The sequence below is a fragment of the Lithobates pipiens genome, unplaced genomic scaffold (genome assembly GCF_037356315.1).
Source record: "Lithobates pipiens isolate NorthernLeopardFrog02 unplaced genomic scaffold, aLitPip1_a1.2 Scaffold_13, whole genome shotgun sequence".
Lineage (NCBI taxonomy): Eukaryota > Metazoa > Chordata > Amphibia > Anura > Ranidae > Lithobates > Lithobates pipiens.
Window position 1 is genome coordinate 179,072,736 of NW_027507718.1, and position 20,988 is coordinate 179,093,723.

At 47.2% G+C, this 20,988-nt stretch overlaps 1 protein-coding gene across 6 annotated transcripts in view; it reads left to right on the forward strand.

The window, feature by feature from the left end:
- Nucleotides 1-20,988, forward strand: part of CRLF1 (cytokine receptor like factor 1) — a 206,874-nt gene that overhangs the window by 176,850 nt on the left and 9,036 nt on the right. The window contains exon 8 of one of the 6 annotated variants that reach the window (XM_077475930.1): nucleotides 19,881-19,960. The exons of the other annotated variants lie outside the window; for them this stretch is intronic. Within the exon in view, the coding sequence (XP_077332056.1) occupies nucleotides 19,881-19,943 (63 nt within the window). The 3' untranslated portion in view covers nucleotides 19,944-19,960. Of the gene's footprint in view, nucleotides 1-19,880; nucleotides 19,961-20,988 lie in introns of those variants that run through there. 6 annotated transcript variants of the gene reach the window in all.

Consider the following 20,988-nt stretch of genomic DNA (forward strand, 5'->3'; position numbering starts at 1 on the left):
TATTTAACGGAAAAAAAGTAATTTAAAACTGCTTGTGGTTTTAATGTAATATCTGGTTCCGGCAATACGGATGAAAATCATTGAGAAAATGGCATGGGTAGCCCCCCTGCCCATTACCAGCCCCTTTGGGTCTTGTACAGATATTAAGGGGAACCCCGTACCCACATTAAAAAAAGTAAAAGGCGTGGGGCCCCCAAGGCCCTATATACTCAGAACAGCAGTATACAGGCGGTGCAAACCAGACAGGGACTGTGTAGGTGTGTTGTGTTAAGTAGAATCTGTTTATAATTTTGAACTGGTACATTTTTAAAGTGTAGCCCCAGTCCAAAAATCTATTTTTAAGAGTTTGGAAAACATAGGGAAGGGTTATCACCCCTGTATAATTTTTTTGGCCGTCCGTCTTTTTTCCTCTCACTTCCTGTTGTCTTGTTCCATTTGCAAATAGGAGATGTTTGTAAGTTTGATAGTTGAAAGTAGGGGCCTGCCCTATATCCTCTGCAGAAATTTGTCCCTAAGGTGTTGGTGTTGCCACAAGTTAACACTGTAAGCCCACAAAGTGACTCTTGGTGGGCGCTGGAGCGCCCTGCTCTGAATTATTATATCAAGAATTGTAATTACATGCCATTGTTGAACAGTGGTAGAAAAATTGGGCCTTTGGTGGTTGTGGTGGTGGTGCTGGTGCCACAACACTATATGTCCTCACAGTTACTCTCGGTGGGCGCAGGAATGGGTCCTGCTCTGAAATATTATATCAAGAATTGTAATTACATGCCCCTGTTAAACAGGGGCTGAGAAATTGGGGCTTAGGCAGTGCTTGGTGGTGCCATGACGCTGCAACCTCTCCCAGATACTCTAGTTGGAGTGCAGGAATGAGCCCTGCTGCAAAGCATTGCATCCAAAATTGTAATTACATGCCCCTGTTAAACAGGGGCTGAGAAATTGGGGCTTAGGCAGTGCTTGGTGGTGCCATGACACTGCAACCTCTCCCATATACTCTAGTTGGAGTGCAGGAATGAGCCCTGCTGCAAAGCATTTCATCCAAAACTGTAATTACATACCCCTGTTAAACAGGGGCTGAAAAATTGGGCCTTAGGCACTGGTGCCACGAAACTGCAACCTCTCCCATATACTCTAGGTGGAGTGCAGGAATGAGCCCTACTGCAAAGCATTGCATCAAAAATTGTAATTAAACAGGGGCTGAAAAATTGGACTGGTGGCATCACCCAGAACCAAAAATGTTCTTCCAAGATATCAGCAGGATCATTGAGGGAGAAGAGGATAGTCAGTCAACATAACAGGACAGTCACTCAGCATCAGCATAGGCAGTCTTTAAGGGATGTGACATTTAAAAAAAAATATTCGGTTACATCAGCTTCAGGTGCTTGGTAGCTGGTGGTGATCCAAGACTGATTCATCTTTATGAAGGTCAGTCAATCAACCGAGTCGGTGGACAGGCGCACCCTGTGATCGGTTACAAATCCACCAGCAGCACTGAAGGTGTGTTCCGAAAGAATGCTGGATGTAGGACAAGCCAGTAGCATAATTGCATACTGTGCAAGCTCTGGCCAGTGATCCATCCTCAAGACCCTGTAAGCCAGAGGATTTTCGGTGGGAAAGGTGTCCAAGTCTGACCTTGCCCCTAGGTATTCCTGCACCATGTAAATCACACACTGGCGATGGTTGCTGGAACCGATCATACCTTGGGGCTGCGGACTAAAAAATTGTCTGAACGCATCGGTCAGATGGCCACCTTCTCCACCGCTCCTTCTGTGACTGACCGAAGCCTCAGCAAAACGTTGTCCAGGACCAGGAGTTTGTAACCTCCTAGTATCTGGGAACACATTGCACAGACCTTTCTGCAAGGCCTCCCGGAGATGTCTCTTCCTCTGCTCCCTCTACGACGGCAAGATAAGGTCCGCAATCTTACCCTTGGATCAAGGAAAGTGGCCAACCAGTAATGGTCCCTCTCCTTGATCCAAAGAATATGAGGATCCTTCTGCAGGCTTTGCAGGATCAGGGAGGCCATGCAGCGTAGGTTAGCTGAGGCATTCGGTCCAGAGTCCTCTGGGTCACTAAGGACAACATGATCCACAGCCATCTCCTCCCAGCCATGTACAAGTCCACGTGTTTCTTGGGACTGTAAATCATCCCTAAAAGACTACTGCTGCTGATGCTGAGTGCCAGGCTCCACCTCCATGCTGACACAAGCCTGCTCCTCCTCCTCCTCCTCCTCCTGTGTGATGGGTGGGACAGCAGGAACACTGTCTGGATAAAGGGGGCCTTGAGAGGCAAGGAAGTCCTCCTCTTCCTGCCTCTGTTTTGCCTCAAGTGCCCTGTCCATTATTCCACGCAGCGTATGCTTCAACAGGTGGACAAGAGGTACAGTGTCACTGATTGCCATGCACTGTCACTGCTCACCATCCTCGTGGACTCCTAAAAATGGTGACAGGACGGTGCATGCATCCCTGATCATGCCCCGCTGGCATGGTGAAAAAAAGCCAAGCTCCCCTGACCCTGTCCTGGTACCATAGTCACACAGATACTCATTGATGGCCCTCTGCTGCATGTGCAGCCACTGCAGCATGGCCAACGTTGAGTTCCACCTGGTGGGCATGTCACATATAAGGCAGTTCTTGCGCAGGTGCGAAGCATGGACATTGCCTTCCACATGTTGGTAGAGAGCCGGAATCACCTTCCGTGAGAAAAAGTGGCGTTTGGGGACCTGCCACTGAGGAACCGCACATTGTACAAACTCACGGAAGGGGGCAGAGTCTACCAAATGAAAAGGCAGCAGTTGAAGTGCTAGCAATTTAGCCAAGCTAGCATTCAACCGCTGGGCATGTGGATGGCTGGGAGTGAACTTCTTTTGACGGTCCAGCAGCTGGGGCAGGGAAATTTGCCTGCTACAATCGGACGTGGGTGTACTGTTAGCAGAGTGCCCGCAAGTACTTGGCTGTGACACACCTAATTCTACACCTTCATTCCTCTCAGTGCAGGTTTCAGAGAGAACTAAAGGTCTAGTGGGGTTGGAGATCCCAGCTGATGAGGAGCAAGGAGAGGTCCACTTTGTTCTTTGGTGTGGGTCTTTCAGGTACGCTTGCCAACGAGCTGCATGGCAGGTCAACATATGACTGGTCAAGCATGTGGTGCCCAAGCGGCTGATGTTTTGGACACGCGATATACGCTTGAGACATATGTTGTAAATAGCAGCGGTGCGATCTGATTCACTGGTCTCAAAAAAGGCCCACACCAAAGAACATTTGGAATAGCATGCAGAGGCAGTGCCCGGCACAGGCGGAGCTCTGCGGTGTGATTCAGTCAGGCCGCGTACACACGGGCGGATTGTCTGCCCAACTAAGTTCGGCAGACAATCCAACTGACAGTCCGTTCAAAATTAGCATGAACGGACTTGACCACACACGATGAGCAGACAGTCCGCTGAAAGTGTGCGTGATGACGTGTACAGCACGTACGGCAGGACTAGAAAAACGACGTCCTATACACTGCAATGCAACCTTCGGCCGTGTAAACCCTTTCTGAGCATGCGCCATACTTAGTCCGTCCAACTTGCCTACACATGAGCGGACTGTCCGCTGAAACCAAGTTTGGACGGACAAAACCAAGTTTGAACGGACTGTCTTACGGAAATTCCGTAAGACTTTGTTCGTCAGACTGTCCGCTGAAAAAGTCCGCTGAAGCCCACACACGAGCAGATTGTCCGCTGAAACACTGTTCAGCGGACTAAGTTGGGCAGACAGTCCGCCCGTGTGTACGCGGCCTCAGTGTGCTGCCCCTAAGCTGGCCCCCTGAGGGCATCCTGCTCCTCTCTCCTATCAGGCACCCACGTGGAGTCAGTGACCTCATCATCCCCTCCCTCTTCATCACTGGAGCAAACCTTACAGTATGCTGCAGCTGGTGGAACATGACTGCCAGATTTCTGTCCTTCTTGAGCATCCCCTCTAGCTGGGTATCATCATCAGAGCCTTCAAAACGCTGGGCATCCTCCTGGAGCATGTACCCAACACTGTGCTCAAACAGTTCGGGGGACTCCTCAGGAGGACATGGTGCGTCTAGGGAAGGAGTGACTGATGACATTGAGACGAGGGAAGAGGACGCGTTGGCAGCTACTTTGCTAGTAACCTGAGCCTGGGTGAGAGAGGATGAGGAGGGCTTGGTCATCCACTCTACCAAGTCTTCGGCATGATGCGGCTCAACACGTCCAGCTGCCGAAAATAAGGACAAGCATGTCCCATGGCCAAGTGCTGATGACAATTGGCTCGTGACTGTGTGCCTCTCCTTGCTGGCCTTCCAGACATAGTAATGGCCTGCAGGGAGATGGTAAAACCAGAAATCGGGTAGTGTATATTGTGCTGGAGGCACACAGCACCCACTGTAAAGGCTGCAGATGCCTGTATTGGAGAACACCAACAATAAAGGGTAGATACAGGTGTATACTGTGCTGGAGAAACACAACACCCACTTTAACTCCTGCAGATGCCTGTATTGGAGAACACCAGCAATAAAGGGTAGCTACAGGTGTATACTGTGCTGTGCTGGAGGCACACACCACCCACTTTAACTCCTGCTGATGCCTGTATTAGAGAACACCAGCAATAAAGGGTAGATACAGTTGTATACTGTGCTGTGCTGGAGGCACACAACACCCACTAACTCCTGCAGATGCCTGTATTAGAGAACACCAGCAATAAAGGGTAGATACAGGTGTATACTGTGCTGGAGGCACACAACACCCACTAACTCCTGCAGATGCCTGTATTAGAGAACACCAGCAATAAAGGGTAGATACAGGTGTATACTGTGCTGTGCTGGAGGCACACAACACCCACTAAATCCTACAGATGCCTGTATTAGAGAACACCAGCAATAAAGGGTAGATACAGGTGTATACTGTTCTGTGCTGGAGGCACACAACACCCACTAACTCCTGAAGATGCCTGTATTAGAGAACACCAGCAATAAAGGGTATATACAGGTGTATACTGTACTGTGCTGGAGGCACAAAACACCCACTAACTCCTGCAGATGCCTGTATTAGAGAACACCAGCAATAAAGGGTAAATACAGGTGTATACTGTGCTGTGCTGGAGGCACGCAAAACCCACTTTAACTCCTGCAGATGTCTGTATTAGAGAACACCAGCAATAAAGGGTAGCTACAGGTGTATACTGTGCTGGAGGCACACAACACACACTTTAACACCAGCAATAAAGGGTAGATACAGGCATCCGGCCTGTGGCCAATTATGTCTCTCTTTGCTGCCGGCGCTGTGATTGGCAAAGCATGCGGGGTCACAGTGCATGCTTGGCCAATCATGAGGCAGCAATGCACTGTGATGACGCAGTGCATTGTGGGCCGTGAGTTCCACCTGAATTTGGCGCGAATGGCCCATAACGTTCGGTATTCGCCGAACGTGCGTTCGATTCGAACACCAAGCTCATCCCTAGTCAGGGATAAAATTATGGAGAAGTTTAAAGCAGGGTTAGCATTTAAAAAATATCTCAAGCTTTGAGCATCTCACAGAGCACTGTATTTATCTATTTTTAAATGAATCCATCCACACATTTTTAAATGTATCCGAAAATGGAAAGAGTATGGCACAACTGCAAACCTACCAAGACATGGCCATTCACCTAAACTGACAGGCTGAGGAGGCAGAGCATTAATCAGAGAAACAGCCAAGAGGCCCGAGGTAACTCTGGAGGAGCTGCTGAGATCCACAGCTCAAGTGGGTTATTAAAAAAATCCCAAGCTTTGAACGTCTCATGGAGCACCGTTCAATCCATCATCTGAAAATGGAAAGAGTATGACACAGCTGCAAACCTACCAAGACATGGTTGTCCGCCTAAACTGACAAGCCGGGAAAGGAAAGCATTAATCATAAAAGCAGCCAAGAGGCCGATGGTAACTCTGGAGGAGGTTTAGAGATCCACAGCTCAAGTGGAAGAATCTGTCCACATGACAACTATTAGGTGTGCACTCCACAAATCTGGCCTTTATGGCAGAGTAGCAAGAAGAAAGCCATGGTTGAAAGAAAGCCATAAGAAGTCCCGTTTGCTGTTGCGAGAAGCCATGTGAGGGATACAGCAAACACGTGGAAGAAGGTGCTCTGGTCAGATGTGGCACAGTGGTGTAGTGATTAGCACTCTCACCTAGCAGTAAGGAGGGTCGCTGGTTCAAATCCCAACCGCAACACTACCTGCCTAGAGTTTGCCTGTTCTCCCTGTGCCTGCGTGGGTTTCCTCCGGGTTCCTCCCACAATCCAAAGTCATGCAGGTAGGTTAATTGGCTTCTGTCCAAAATTGGCCCTAGTATATGAATGGGGACCTTGGATTGTGGGCTCCTTGAGGGTAGGGACCGATGAGAGTGTGCAATGTGCAGGGATAGGGACAATCGTAGACACTCAGGTTGAACTGGATGGACTGGGGTCTTTATTCAACCTTACTAACTATGAAACTATGTGACCAAAAGTGAATGTTTTAGTCTAAAAGCAAAACGCTATGTGTGGTGGAAATCTAAGACTGCACATCTCCCTGAACACACCATCCCCACCATGAAACATGGTGGTGGCAGCATCATGTTGTGGGGAAGCTTGTCAGAGTTTATGGGAAGATGGATGGAACCAAATACAGGATAATCTTATGCAGCGTACACACGACCAGACTTAGTCTGGCGGACAAACCGGCCAAATTTCCGAACGAGCGGACCTACCCACACCGGACTTTCCCGGCAGACTAGGTCCGGCGGACATAGTTCGCCCGACAATCCGCTGTACTTTTGAAATGAACGGACTTGCCCACACAGGAAAGTCCGTTCATTTTGAAAGCGGCTCCAGGTAGACGGGACTACCGAAGGAAGTGAGATTGACACGTCGCTGGCCCTGTCACCTGGTATGGACTTAAAGGGGAAGCCCTACGCCGAAAAAATGGCATGGGGGTCCCCCCCAAGGTCCATATAAGATCCTTATCCGAGCACGCAGCCCAGTCGTTAAGGAAAGGGGGTGGGGATGAGCGAAACCCCCCCCCCGAGCCGTACCAGGCTGCATGCCCTCAACTTGGGGGGGGTGCTTTGGGGAAGGGGAGGCCCTGCAGCCCCCCACCCCAAAGCACCTTGTCCCCATGTTGATGAGGACAAGGGCCTCTTCCCGACAACCCTGGTCGTTAGTTGTCGGGGTCTGCGGGCGGGGGGCTTATCGGAATCCGGGAGCCCCCTTTAATAAGGGGGCCCCCGGATACCAGCCCCCCACTCTATGTGAATGAGCTGGAAGAAGGAGTGGAGGCCCGGCAAGAAGAACCAAAGAGGGGGACAAGACCCCCAAAGAGGGGGACCGAGACCCCCGAAGTCGGAAGAAGACCCCGGCGGCGGCAGCGAAGAAGAAAGCCAGGCTCAGTCGCTAGTAAAAGAGCTAGTAAAAGAGCAGAAGATAGCGGAGGAGTCCGGCGAGAAGACCCCCCAAGATGGAAGAAGACCCCCGGAGCTGTGCAATAAATTATTTTAAACCCTTGTGTATTGTGTTTTATTAAAAAAAATTCACAGGTGAATGGGTAGGGGTACATTGTACCCCATATTCATTCACATAGGGTGGGGGGCCAGGATTTGGGGGCCCCCTTATTAAAGGGGGCTCCCGGATTCTGATAAGCCCCCCTCCCGCAGACCCCGACAAACAACGGCCAGGGTTGTCGGGAAGAGGCCCTTGTCCTCATCAACATGGGGACAAGGTGCTTTAGGGTGGGGGGGGCGCTTGTCCCCACCCCCTTTCCTGACCGGCCAGGTATTGTGCTCGGATAAGGGTCTGATATGGACCGGGGGGAACCCCACACCGTTTTTTCGGCGTAGGGCTTCCCCTTTAAGTCTATACCAGGTGACGGGGCCAGCGACATGTCAATCTCACCGCCAAAGGCAGCGACATTGACTTCCTTCACTAGTCCCGGCTACCTGGAGCCGCGTTCAAAATGAACGGACTTTCCTTCATGTGTGGGCAAGTCCGTTCATTTCAAAAGTACGGCGGACTCCCGCCATAGCCGGAAAAGTCCAGTGTGTGGGCAGGTCCATACGTTTGGTAATTTGCCGGACTTTCCGGCAGTTTATCCGCCAGACTAAGTCCGCTGGATAGTCTGATCGTGTGTACGCGGCATTAGATCAAAGCATATTCATGTATTAGAATGGCCCAGTCAAAGTCTATACCTAAAACCAATTGAGAATCTGTAACAAGACTTGAAAATTGCTGTTCACAGACATTCTCCATCCAATCTGACAGAGCTTGAGCTATTTTGCAAAGAAGAAGGGGCAAAAATGTCACTCTCTGGATGTGCAAAGCTGGTTGAGACATCCCCAAAAAGACTTGAAGCTGTAATTGAATAGAAAGGCGATTCTACAAAGTATTGACCAAGGGGGGTTGAATACAAGTGCACGCCACACTTTTCACATATTTTTCTTCCACTTCACAATTATATGCCACTTTGTGTTGGTCTATCACATAAAATCCCAATAAAATACATTTACGTTTTTGGTTGTAACATGGCAAAATGTGGAATATTTAAAGGGGTATGATTACTTTTTCAAGGCACTGTATATGTGTGAATTATTTGTATTCTCTAACAATTTCCTTAGCCCTGTATAGCCTCCTCCCTGAGGAGCACACCTAAAAGTTTTTTGAAGTTGTGGACACTCTCAGATATTACCACTGCCTTGGGGAGGGATTTCAAAATTTTTACTGATCTAACCAGGGCCACTGTTAGATATTATGGGGCCCCATGCAGGCTACCTGACAGGGCCCCCTTCAACTTTGCCCTCGACCCCACCTGGACCCACTTTGATAAAAAATGCAGAATTGTTTCTGTTTACATATGCATGCGGCACCAACAAGTGCATTCACAATTCTTTTAAATGGTTTTATTTATTTTATTAAAAAAAAGAATCCTATGCTGTATCTTTAATTTTTATTTTCAGTATTTTATTGCTATCACAAGCAATAAAGGAGTGATAGCATGGGCTGTGACGGGTCCTCTTTATGAAAAGATCTGGGGTCTATTATGCCGCGTACACACGGGCGGACTGTATGGCGTACTTAGTCCGCCGAAACACATTTCAGCGGACAGTCCGCTCGTGTGTGGGCTTCAGCGGACTTTTTCAGCGTGCAGTCCGGCGTACTAAGAATTTCGTTTTTTTCAAAATTCTGTCCGTCGTACTCGCATTTCGGCGGACAATCCAGCCGTGTGTATGCAAGTCCGCCGTACTTTTGAAATGAGCGGACTTTTCCCGCCCGGAGAAAAGTCCGCTCATTTCGAGCGGGTATCCAGGTAGGCGGGGCACGCGAAGGAGACGTCGCTGGCCCCGCCGCCTGGTATGGACTTAAAGGGGAACCCCAACGCCGAAAAAAATCGGCGTGAGGGTCCCCCCAAAGTCCACAGCAGACCCTTGTCCGAGCACGCTACCCGGCTGGCCAGGAAAGGGGGGCGAGCGAGCGCCCCCCCTCCTGAGCCGTACCAGGCCGCGTGCCCTCAACATGGGGGGGTGCCTTGGGGAAGGGGGGGCCGCGTGGCTCCCCCACCCCAAAGCACCTTGTCCCTATGTTGATGAGGACAAGGGCCTCTTCCCGACAACCCTGGCCATTGGTTGTCGGGGTCTGCGGGCGGGGGGCTTATCGGAATCCGGGAGCCCCCTTTAATAAGGGGGCCCCCGGATACCGGCCCCCCACCCTATGTGAATGAGTATGGGGTACAATATACCCCTACCCATTCACCTGTAAAATAAAAGTACAAAAAAAAACATAACACACGAGATAAAATACTTTATTGCACAGCTCCGGGGGTCTTCCGTCTTCGGGGGTCTTCTCGCCGGACTCCTCCGCTATCTTCTTGTAGCTCTTTTGCTAGCGGAGGAGTCCGGCTTTCTTCCTCGCCGCCGGCCTCTTCTACCGACTTCGGGGGTCTTGTCCCCCTCTTCGGTTCTTCTGCTGGGCCACCACGCCTTCTTATAGCTCTTTTACAGGCGGTGGCCCGGTCTTCTGTCGCCGCCGCCGCCGCCTTCCGCTCTTCTTCTTCTTCTTCTTCTCCTTCTTCTCCAGGAGATGTTGACTCGACGCTCTCTCCGGCCACAATGCCAGGGCTGTGCTGCGCGGCCACTTATATAGGGACAAGGGGCGGTGTCACATGGCTTTATGTCACATGGGTTGGTCACATGGGTTGATGTCACATGGGGACTATGACATCGTAAGGGGGCGGGGTCACCATGTGACACCAACCCATGTGACATAAAGCCATGTGACACCGCCCCTTGTCCCTATATAAGTGGACGCGCAGCACGGCCCTGGCATTGTGGCCGGAGAGAGCGTCGAGTCAACATCTCCTGGAGAAGAAGGAGAAGAAGAAGAAGAGCGGAAGGCGGCGGCGGCGGCGGTGACAGAAGACCGGTCCACCGCCTGTAAAAGAGCTATAAGAAGGCGCGGTGGCCCGGCAGAAGAACCGAAGAGGGGGACAAGACCCCCGAAGTCGGAAGAAGAGGCCGGCGGCGAGGAAGAAAGCCGGACTCCTCCGCTAGCAAAAGAGCTACAAGAAGATAGCGGAGGAGTCCGGCGAGAAGACCCCCGAAGACGGAAGTCCCCCGGGGCTGTGCAATAAAGTATTTTATCTCGTGTGTTGTGTTTTTTTTGTACTTTTATTTTACAGGTGAATGGGTAGGGGTATATTGTACCCCATACTCATTCACATAGGGTGGGGGGCCGGTATCCGGGGGCCCCCTTATTAAAGGGGGCTCCCGGATTCCGATAAGCCCCCCGCCCGCAGACCCCGACAACCAACGGCCAGGGTTGTCGGGAAGAGGCCCTTGTCCTCATCAACATGGGGACAAGGTGCTTTGGGGTGGGGGGGGCGCGCGGCCCCCCTTCCCCAAGGCACCCCCCCATGTTGAGGGCACGCGGCCTGGTACGGCTCAGGAGGGGGGGCGCTCGCTCGCCCCCCTTTCCTGGCCGGCCGGGTAGCGTGCTCGGACAAGGGTCTGCTGTGGACTTTGGGGGGACCCCCACGGCGATTTTTTTCGGCGTTGGGGTTCCCCTTTAAGTCCATACCAGGCGGCGGGGCCAGCGATGTCTCCTTTGCGGGCCCCGCCTACCTGGAGACGCGCTCGAAATGAGCGGACTTTCCTCCGCGTGTGTGGGCGAGTCCGTTCATTTCAAAAGTAGGGCGGATAGTACGGCGGACTTAGTACGCCGTATTAGTCCGCTCAAAAAGTGCCGTGTGTGGGCAAGTAGCCTGTTCGGAAATTCCGACGAACAGTCTGGCGTACTTTTCCGCCAGACTAAGTACGTCATACAGTTTGACCGTGTGTACGCGGCATTAGAAGTGACTACCGGTAAGAGGTTAATATATTTATTATTTATTTATTTATTGAGAGATAGGATAAGGGTATTTAATAGCTAAAATAGAGGTAAAAGAAATAGTTTTACTTCACTAGTCTCCAAGGCATGATATATAAGGGGGTGGTGTATAGATGATACATAAGGGGACAGTTTACGAATGATCACTTATGCCGCGTACACACGATCGGAATTCTCGTTGGAAAAAGCTATGATGGTTTTCCCGAATCAGTTGGGCAGGAATCAGTCTGAGCAGCCATGTGTATATTGTGGACAGTGGAGATCAGCAATGACAGCCGGAAGGAAGACCAATCAGCTGTCTCGGTATACCAGCAGTCACAAGCCCTGCCCCGGCCAGGCCTCATTCAATTGGATCCTTTATGGGGCGGCTCCTCTCTTGCTGGTGTGTGTGGACTGCGGCGGGAACTTCAGAGCTCTGGAGATACTTCCAGGAGCCGGGACCATAGGGTGGGTTTACCTGCTGGAAGGGGAGTACAGATTACCACAGTTGGGCCCCCTGAATGTGGGTGATACAGAGCAGAGCTGAGCTAAGCAGGGAATCATTGTGTCACTCCGCAGGTGAGGCAGCAGCCGGGACTAATTGAGTAGCTGGGCTAAATGTGGGGCAGAACAATGTACTGTATATACAGTACATGTGATTCTGCACTTCGGGTAGGGGACGGACGTGTGCCGCTTCTGCTGTGATTAGTCACAGTAGAAGCTTATCAGTGGGTGTCAGCCAATGGATGTCTGCAAGCAACCACTGATCATTGAGGAGAGAGGCCGGACAGAGCTCTGCATATGTAAACAATGCAGATCTCTGTCCTGACAGTGGGGATATGATGGTTTCTCTTTCCCTGCAAAGCACACCAAAACACTTGTTAGGTACATATTTAGCCCTTTGATTGACCTAAATGTTTTACCCCTTCCCATCCAGTGTAATTAGTACAGTGACAGTGCATACTGTTAGCACTGATCACTATATTAGTGTCACTGGTTCCCACAAAGTGTCAAAAGCGCAATGTCGCAGTCCCGCTATAAGTTGCTGATCACTGCCATTACTAGTATAAAAAAAAATTCTAGTTTTTATCCCGTAGTTTGTAGACACTATAACTACTGCACAAACCAATCAATAAATGCTTTTTGTGATTATTTTTTACCAAAAATATGTAGCAGTATACATATTAACCTAAATGTATGAAGAATTTTGATTTTTATAACTTTTTTATGGGATATGTTTTATAGGAAAAAGTGTTTTTTTTTTGTTTATAGCTAAAAAAAATAAAAAGCCCAGGGGTGATCAAATAGCACCAAAAGAAAGCTCTATTTGTAGGAAAAAGATGCAAAATTTCATTTGGGTACAGTGTTGCATGTGTCAATGAAAAATTGTGTGTGGGGTTGTTTTTCAGGGGTTGGGCTTTGTCCCTTAGTTCCAGTCAAGGAAACTCTTAAAGCATCAGCATACCAAGACATTTTGAACAATTTCATGCTCCAAACTTTGTGGGAACAGTTTGGGGGTGACCCCTTCCTGTTTCAAGATGACTGCGCACCAGTGCACAAAGCAAGGTCCATAAAGACATGAATGAGCAAATTTGAGGTAGAGGAACTTGACTGGCTTGCAGAGAGTCCTGACCTCAACACGATAGAACACCTTTGGGATGAATTGGAACGGAGACTGTAAGCTAGGCCTTCTCATCCAACACCAGTGCCTGACCACTCAAATGCGTTTCTGGAAGAATGGTCAACATTCCCATAGACACACTCCTAAACCTTGTGGAAAGCCTTCCCAGAAGAGTTGAAGCTGTCATAGCTGCAAAGGGTGGGCCAACCCAATATTGAACCCTAAGGACTAAGACTGGGATGCCATTAAAGTTCATGTGTGTGTAAAGGCAGGTGTCCCAATACGTTTGACAATATAGTGTCTTTGACATGTCACGTGCAGCAGGGCAGGCTAGTACCTAGCTTGCGTATTGGGCTGCGTTCACACTTCAGCGCTTTGAATCCCAGGCAGATTTGTCACAAATCTCCCCACGGTTTGAAAGAATAGAGGTGTCAATGACAAATTGCGGGACTCTCATTTGAGATGACATTCAATGAAATGACACCTCAAATCGCTGTGCGTGTTTGCCGCGATAAATCATGCTGCAATTGCGGCAACCTGCATTGCGGGAAGCATGTCGCCCCAAAAAAGTTCAGGAGCGATTGCAGCACGATCTATCACGTGACAATCACAGCAGACCTGCACTGCGATTTGAGGTGTCATTCAAATGAATGGCATGTCAAATGTGAGTCCCGCGATTTGTCAATCACACATCAGCACTTTCAAAACTCTGAAGTGTGAATGCAGCCTAATGCCGCGTACACACAATCAAACAATCGGGTGGAAAAGTCCGGCAAATTCAAGTCCGCCGGACAATCCCCCCGTGTGTAGCCTCTGGCAGACTTTTTTTTTACCCGAAAATACGGCGGACTTAGAAAGTAGTTTTGCACTCCAATCTTCCCGCCAGTCTTGCATTTCGATGGACAATCCGGCCGTGCGTATGCCAGTCCACCGTACTTTTGAAATGAACGGACTTTTCCCGCCCGGAGAAAAGTCCGCTCATTTTTAGCACGTCTCCAGGTAGGCGGGGCCCGCGAAGGATGCGTCGCTGGCCCCGCCACCTGGTATGGACTTAAAGGGGAACCCCAACGCCGAAAAAAAATCGTCGTGGGGGTCCCCCCCAGGTCCACATCAGACCCTTGTCCGAGCACGCTACCCGACCGGCCAGGAAAGGGGGGGACGAGCGAGCGCCCCCCCCCCCCCTCCTGAGCCGTACCAGGCCGCGTGCCCTCAACAAGGGGGGGTGCCTTGGGGAAGGGGGGGCCGCACGGGTTTTGTTACATATCCTGATCTTCTCCCCGGGTTGTCCAAAAAGTGTTTTAACTGAATGTACGACCAGTAAGGAAATGATTTTGTGCTGGACATTGTAGCTAAGTCTTGTCTTCTCATGAACTTACTCCTCTGGAAAAAATGTTTCGCTAACATCTCTGTGTAAGGCCATTCCTGTGCCAAGAAGCTTTTGGCTAGTCCCGGGGAAAGTCAGGGTTACCCCTGATAGGGGTAATCAGACACTCAGTTTGAAAGCACCAGTGTTTTGCAGGCCCTGCCCGATTCCTGAAGGGTGGCCCCTATGAGCGGGTGAGCTCCTCCAGTATTTTTTATTAACATATTGCATTCATCTTGCCATCGATTTTGACCAAATTTCCTGTGTCTTTGTAGCTCACACATCCCCAAAACATCAATGATCCACCTCTGTGTTTCACAGTAGGAATGATGTATCTTTCATAATAGACATTGTTGACGCCTCTCCAAATGTAGCATTTATGGTTGTGGCCAAAAAGCTCAATCTTGGTCTTATCACTCCAAATGACTTTGTGCCAGTAGGTTTGAGGCTTGTCTCTGTGCTGTTTGGTGTATTGTAAATGATCAGTGGTGATAGATCGATCGGTTCTCAGTGTCAGAGCCAGTAGACCGATGCTGCATCCAGTTAGAATAGTATGTTTTTTTTTTAAATGGATTCCCATACTTCTCTTTTAAGTATAGACATGCATCCAATAAGTTATTATTGCTTTTTACTGATACACAGTTTGGGAAAAACTATAATTTTTAGCAGTTGAAAGCATGATTAATGATTGCTACTAGGGATGAGCTGAACACCACCCTGTTCGGTTCGCAGCAGAACATGCGAACAGGCAAAAAAATTTGTTTCGAACATGCAAACACCATTAATATCTATGGGACACGAATGTGAAAAATCAAAAGTGCTAATTTTAAAGGCTTATATGCAATATCAATGCAAAAAAAAGTTTTAAAGTTGTCCATTTTTCGGGAGCAGTGATTTTAATAAAGCTTAACCGCTTGCCAACCAGCCACCATAATTGCATCATCAGTTGCGATGACCGCCGGCAATGAACGATCGCGAGCACAAGCGACAGAACAAGGACAAGCGTGTGTAAACACACACTTCCCTGTTCTGTTCTGAGAGGAGTGACAGATTGTGTTTTCCTATTAGCTAGGAACCACGATCCGTCACTTCCTGTTGTCAGTCCCCTCCCCCCTTCAGTTAGAAACACGTAGCAGGGAACACATTTATCTCCCCCTAGTGTTAACCCCTTCCCTGCCAGTAACATTTTTACAGTTATCAGTGCATTTTTATAGCACTGATCCCTGTATAAATGCCAATGGTCCCAAAAATGTGTCAAAAGTGTCTTATGTGTCCAAAATAATGTTGCAGTCTCTATAAAAGTCGCAGATGGCCACCATTACAAGTATAAAAAAAAATACATCTATCCCCTATTTTGTAGACGCTATAACTTTTGCGTGAACAAATATTGTGTTTTTTTCAAAATTGTCGCTCTTTTTTTTATAGCGCAAAAAAATTCAAACCGTAGAGGCAATCATATACCACCAAAACAAAGCTCTATTTCAGGGAAAAACAGGACTTCAATTTTGTTTTGGGTGTCGGGCAATATAGTGGGAAATTATTATTATAATATAGTGGAAAAAAACGGCTTGGGTCTAGTGTAAATATTAAGGGGAACCCGCACCCAAATTAAAAAAAAATGGTGTGGAGGGTCCCCTAGGTACTCTGACCAGCAGTATATATACTATACGGCCTCTTGGTGGGTGCAGGAACGGGCCCTGCTGTAAAATACTATATCACAAATTCTACTTACATACCCCTGTGAAACAGGGTCTCTAATTCCTACTGATTTATGTAGGCCAAGCAATTGGATAAAAGTAAAGTATATAATTAGATTTGCAATGTATATGATGCCAAAATATGGTGTCGCTGACCCTGTCTGTGAGAATCACAATATTCTGTAATTCCACATACAGCTTTCAGCCATCCCTCAAGCTTGTTATTTAACCACTTTCAAACTGGATCATTTTGCAGGCCAATGACCAGACCACTTTTTGAGATTCGGCACTGCGTCGCTTTAACTGAAAATTGCGTGGTCGTGCGACGTGGCTCCCAAACAAAATTTACGTACTTTTTTCCCACAAATAGAGCTTTCTTTTGGTGGTATTTGATCACCTCTGTGTTTTTTTTTTTTTGCGCTATAAACAAAAAAAAGAGCGACAATTTTGAAAAAAACGCATTATTTTTTACTTTTTGCTATAATAAATATCCCCCAAAAATATATAAAATCTAAAAAAAAATGTTCTCAGTTTAGGCCGATACATATTCTTCTACATATTTTTAGTTAAAAAAAAAAATCGCAATAAGCGATTGGTTGGTTTGCGCAAAATTTATATTTTTATTAATAATCTTTTTTTACTAGTAATGGCTGCGATCAGCAATTTTTATTGTGATTGCAACATTATGGCAGACACATCGGACATTTTTGACACATTTTTGGGACCATTGTCATTTATACAGCAATCAGTGCTATACAAATGCACTGATTCCTGTGTAAATGACACTGGCAGTGAAGGGGTTAACCAGGGGGTAGCAGTTTAGGGATTAAGTGTGTCCTAGGGGCGTGTTACTAACTGTGGGGAGCGTAGCTGTGTGTTAGTGAACATTGATCTCTGCTCCAAACACAGGGAGCAGAGGTCAGTGTCACCAGTTGCTAGGCAGAATGGGGAGATGCTGTTTACTTCCGCATCTTCCCGTTCAGCTTCCCCGTGAGACGATCGCGGGTGTCCCCATGGTGATCGAGTCCGCGGGACCCGCAGTCAGACTCATGGGGGTCCTGACCGGCACGTGCGTGTGTCGCCGGCAGCGCACACACTTTCACCCGCCGCCAATTTCAAATGGACGTACCTGTATGCCAATTTGCCCGTCCGTGCCATTCTGCCAGCGTACATCGCCGTGCGCCGGTTGGGAAGCGCTTAAACACGTGCTCTCCAGGGTACATATCCACTGTATACATCCTGGGCAGCAAGTGGTTAAGCCAGGATAATGGCTGCAGCTGCGGCATCGCTGGCCAAAGCTATCACAAGGGGTCTTGTTTACTCCTTGTGATAGCAATAAAGTTGAATTAAATTTTTTTTTAAAAAGCATAAAAAAGATTAATTGAAATATAACAAAAAAAATGGAAATTACCAGAAAGGATTGTTTGGATCCCATTGATATCATTGGGGTTTGGATTCTGGAGCATGTTTACCGAGTTGAACCTCAGTACCTACAGGTCATTACTACTCATTATCAGACTTGCAGGCAAGTGGCTGCTCTGCACCCTTAAGGAACAGGGGGGAAATAGTACACTAGAAAGGAAAGTGACTACTCTGTGTCCTTCAGGAGAAGGAGGAAGAAAAGGATGCATTAGCAGCACTTGTGGGCAAGTGGCTGCTTTGCACCCTTGAGGAGGTGGGTCAAATATATGCACAAGGAGCTTGATAAGAATGTCTTCATGCACAATTCTTGCCTGAGCACCCCTAGAAGTTGGGACAGGGGCTGCTAGAGCAATGGGAGGGTGCAACCAGAAATCTGGGAATGAGAACAGCTGAAATTCATCAAGTCCAGTAGAGAGCAGAGCTAGGTCACAAACCAAGTTTGATAACAGTCGAGCAGGAAGGCACAAAATCATGTGAAACACCTAGATTAGTGATTAGCAGAGGTTGGCAATGTGCAGAGGTACAGAATCATTAGGCGATTTCTTGGTCAAGCATTCAGGCCGAGGTCAGTGAGTGACTTGTATAGCGCTGCCTATGTGAACTGAATCGCCTCAGGGCACTTTCTTGCCACCAGAGTCCATCTGCGGCTTTTTGCATGGTCCTTTACCCCGTAAGGTCCTGACACGCTTACAAACACATACAACATTGACATACACATACACATATTAAGGCCAATTTTTTTTAGACAAGGTCTAATTAACCTACTAGCATGTCTTTGGAGTGTGGGAGGAAACCGGAGTACCCGGAGGAACAGGGAGAACATGCAAACTCCAGGAAGATGGTGTCATGGTCAGGATATGAACCAGTGACCCTATTGATGCTAGGTGAAAGTGCTAACCACTACACCACTGTGCTGCCCACAAAGGTAGGCAGCAAACATACACAGGGAAGGGTCAAATAAAAGCTGGGACAATAACAGGGTCAAGCAGATTCAAGATCTACTCAAGCTAAAAGACTATTCAGCAATGATCTCATGCAGGACCTTGTTTTGAATAGGCCGATAGGCACTAATATCTGTGATGGACATGCTGTGCATCCACCTACACACTTTTGTGTGGGCGTTCTTATGTGTATTGCACATTTTTGCATGCTTTGTTAGACTCCTTTTCTTAAGGCCCACGTGATGTTGCAAACAAAGTGGAAAGGTGCATTAGCAGCATTTGCAGGCAAGTGGCTACTCTGTACCCTTGAGAGGGAGAAGAACAAGAGCACATTAGCAAGACTAGAAAGGGAAATGACTGCTCTGCCCACTTGGGGAGGAGCAACAGGAAAGGGGCACATTACCAGCACTTGTAAGCAAGTGGTTGCTCTGCACTCATATGGAGGAATGAAGGATAAATGTGTAATATCAGCATCTGCATGCAAATGGCTGCTCTGCACTCTTGATGAGGTGTAGGAAAAGGGCTAATTAGCAACACTTGCAGGAAAGTGGCTCCTCGTTGTGAGGAGGAGGTGAAAAGGGGCGCATTTTAAGAGAAGGAAGAAAGGGTGCATTAGAAGCCTTAAGGAGGAAGAAAAGGGAACATTAGCAGCAATAAGAAATGTGCTTGCTCTTGGCCCTTGAGGACATCTGCATCTCCTAATGGCAAGTTGCTACTCTGAACCCTTGAGGAGAAGGGTGAATGAGCATATTAGCAACATGTATGGACAAAACCTGAAATTGTTTCTTTAATATTTGGGGTAATTTCTCTGGAACAATTTAGTTTTTTTGTGAGTTTGGTGTGTCTTGAAACCTAGATTACATCATAAATACAGAAAAACATCACAAATTGTCAACTGCCTATATTTTCTTATGACCTACATTTATTTGGAAGATTTTCTTTCTGACACCTGGAGAGAACAAGCTTTGAATTATTCTCAAATTTGTGATACATTTTAAAACAGTAATTCGTTTTAAATCAGCCATTTGCTTATAGTGTATCTACTATACATTATGCAACATTTTAAATACAATAAAATGTACATTAATTGAAAACAATGACACGTATATGATAAAATGCAAATATATTATAACAATAATTTTAATAGACCACAAGCAAGGATTTTCCCTATCAGCTACTTTATTTCCAAATCAGCTTAGACTTAAAGGCATCAAATTTTGAAATATGATGCTTTAGTGACTGATCTGGGACATGTATACTCTGAATAAAACCTAAAGCGTTATATCTTTTTATGACGTGAAAAAAAATGTCATATTTAGAAAGCCAATGCATGTACCTATGTTAGTTGCTGTGGGAACCTGATGTTATGCCAAATTCACTAAGTTATTGCTGGTGAGAAGTGCCGTTTATGGTTGTGGGAGAGCTATTTCACCTTTTAAAAATGTCTTGTATATTTTGCTTTCAGATTTCTGATACATACCATGCCTTAATTGCTGCCTATAAACCCACAAGGCCTTCTCAGAGGTGAATACCCTATAATATACCTGCTTTTATAAGACCATAAAGACTTGAGTTACTGGTATGTTAGGCAGTTACACAATAACTCCTATTTATATAATGTCTTTTTCAGTGTTTAAAGGTGCCATCCCACGTAGTTGCTATGAAAACATAGTTTGGTATGGAATTTAAAGGAACAATTTCCATCCCCCATATTTGGAATTCTCTTTTTTGTGAATACACTGAAAGTGGATATGTGCAGTTTAATAGAATTGTTGTAGCACTATCACTAATTCTTTTTTTTTTTTGTCAAACTTGGTTCTCATGAATAAACAAAATGAATGCAACTGGAGCAACAATAACCTGAGTTTTTTCTACTGAAAACATAAAATCGGAAAGGCAACTTCCTGCATTCATGTTGTGGAATATGAGAATGCATTCGCTGTACAGTCAGTTAAGTCCCTATGATTTTGCAGCTTGCCCGGAAATATACTGGTGACATTTACTCATGGTGCAGGACTTTCCTTAGCATACTCCTAGATATAACATTATTTATTCCAGTCCTGCTGGTAGTAGCCAGATTTGGAAATAATCTTATATTTATGGGTGCTCTGGACCAGATATGCTATGCTAATTCTCAAAGGAAGAATCTAATGGCCATGTTAAATTTGTCCAGATCATTAATATTGTTTTTCCACAAGAAAACTGGCATCCATAAAATCTTATTTTCTTCTTTCTCCATAAGAATGCAAGCATGGGTAATACTTGCATGTTTATGAAAATCTTTAGTTCTGCTGTCAGATTTGTCTGTCATCTGTTTCAATAGGTAGCTTAAAGCCAAACTCCAAAATACAAATACAAAGCTCTTTTGGCCCTACTTCTCCTGTGGGTTACAGGAGTGCACTCCATTCTGCACTCCTGTGACTCATTTTCAGCAGACATTGGGCTAAAGTCTGCTGTTAGCTGACATCACTCGGTCGGTCCAGACTCTGGAGGGATCCTGATGTTATTGTTGTGATCCACTCATATGCCTTGACTGGTAGTTGTCTCGGGCTCTTAGCAAGCCAAATGGAAAC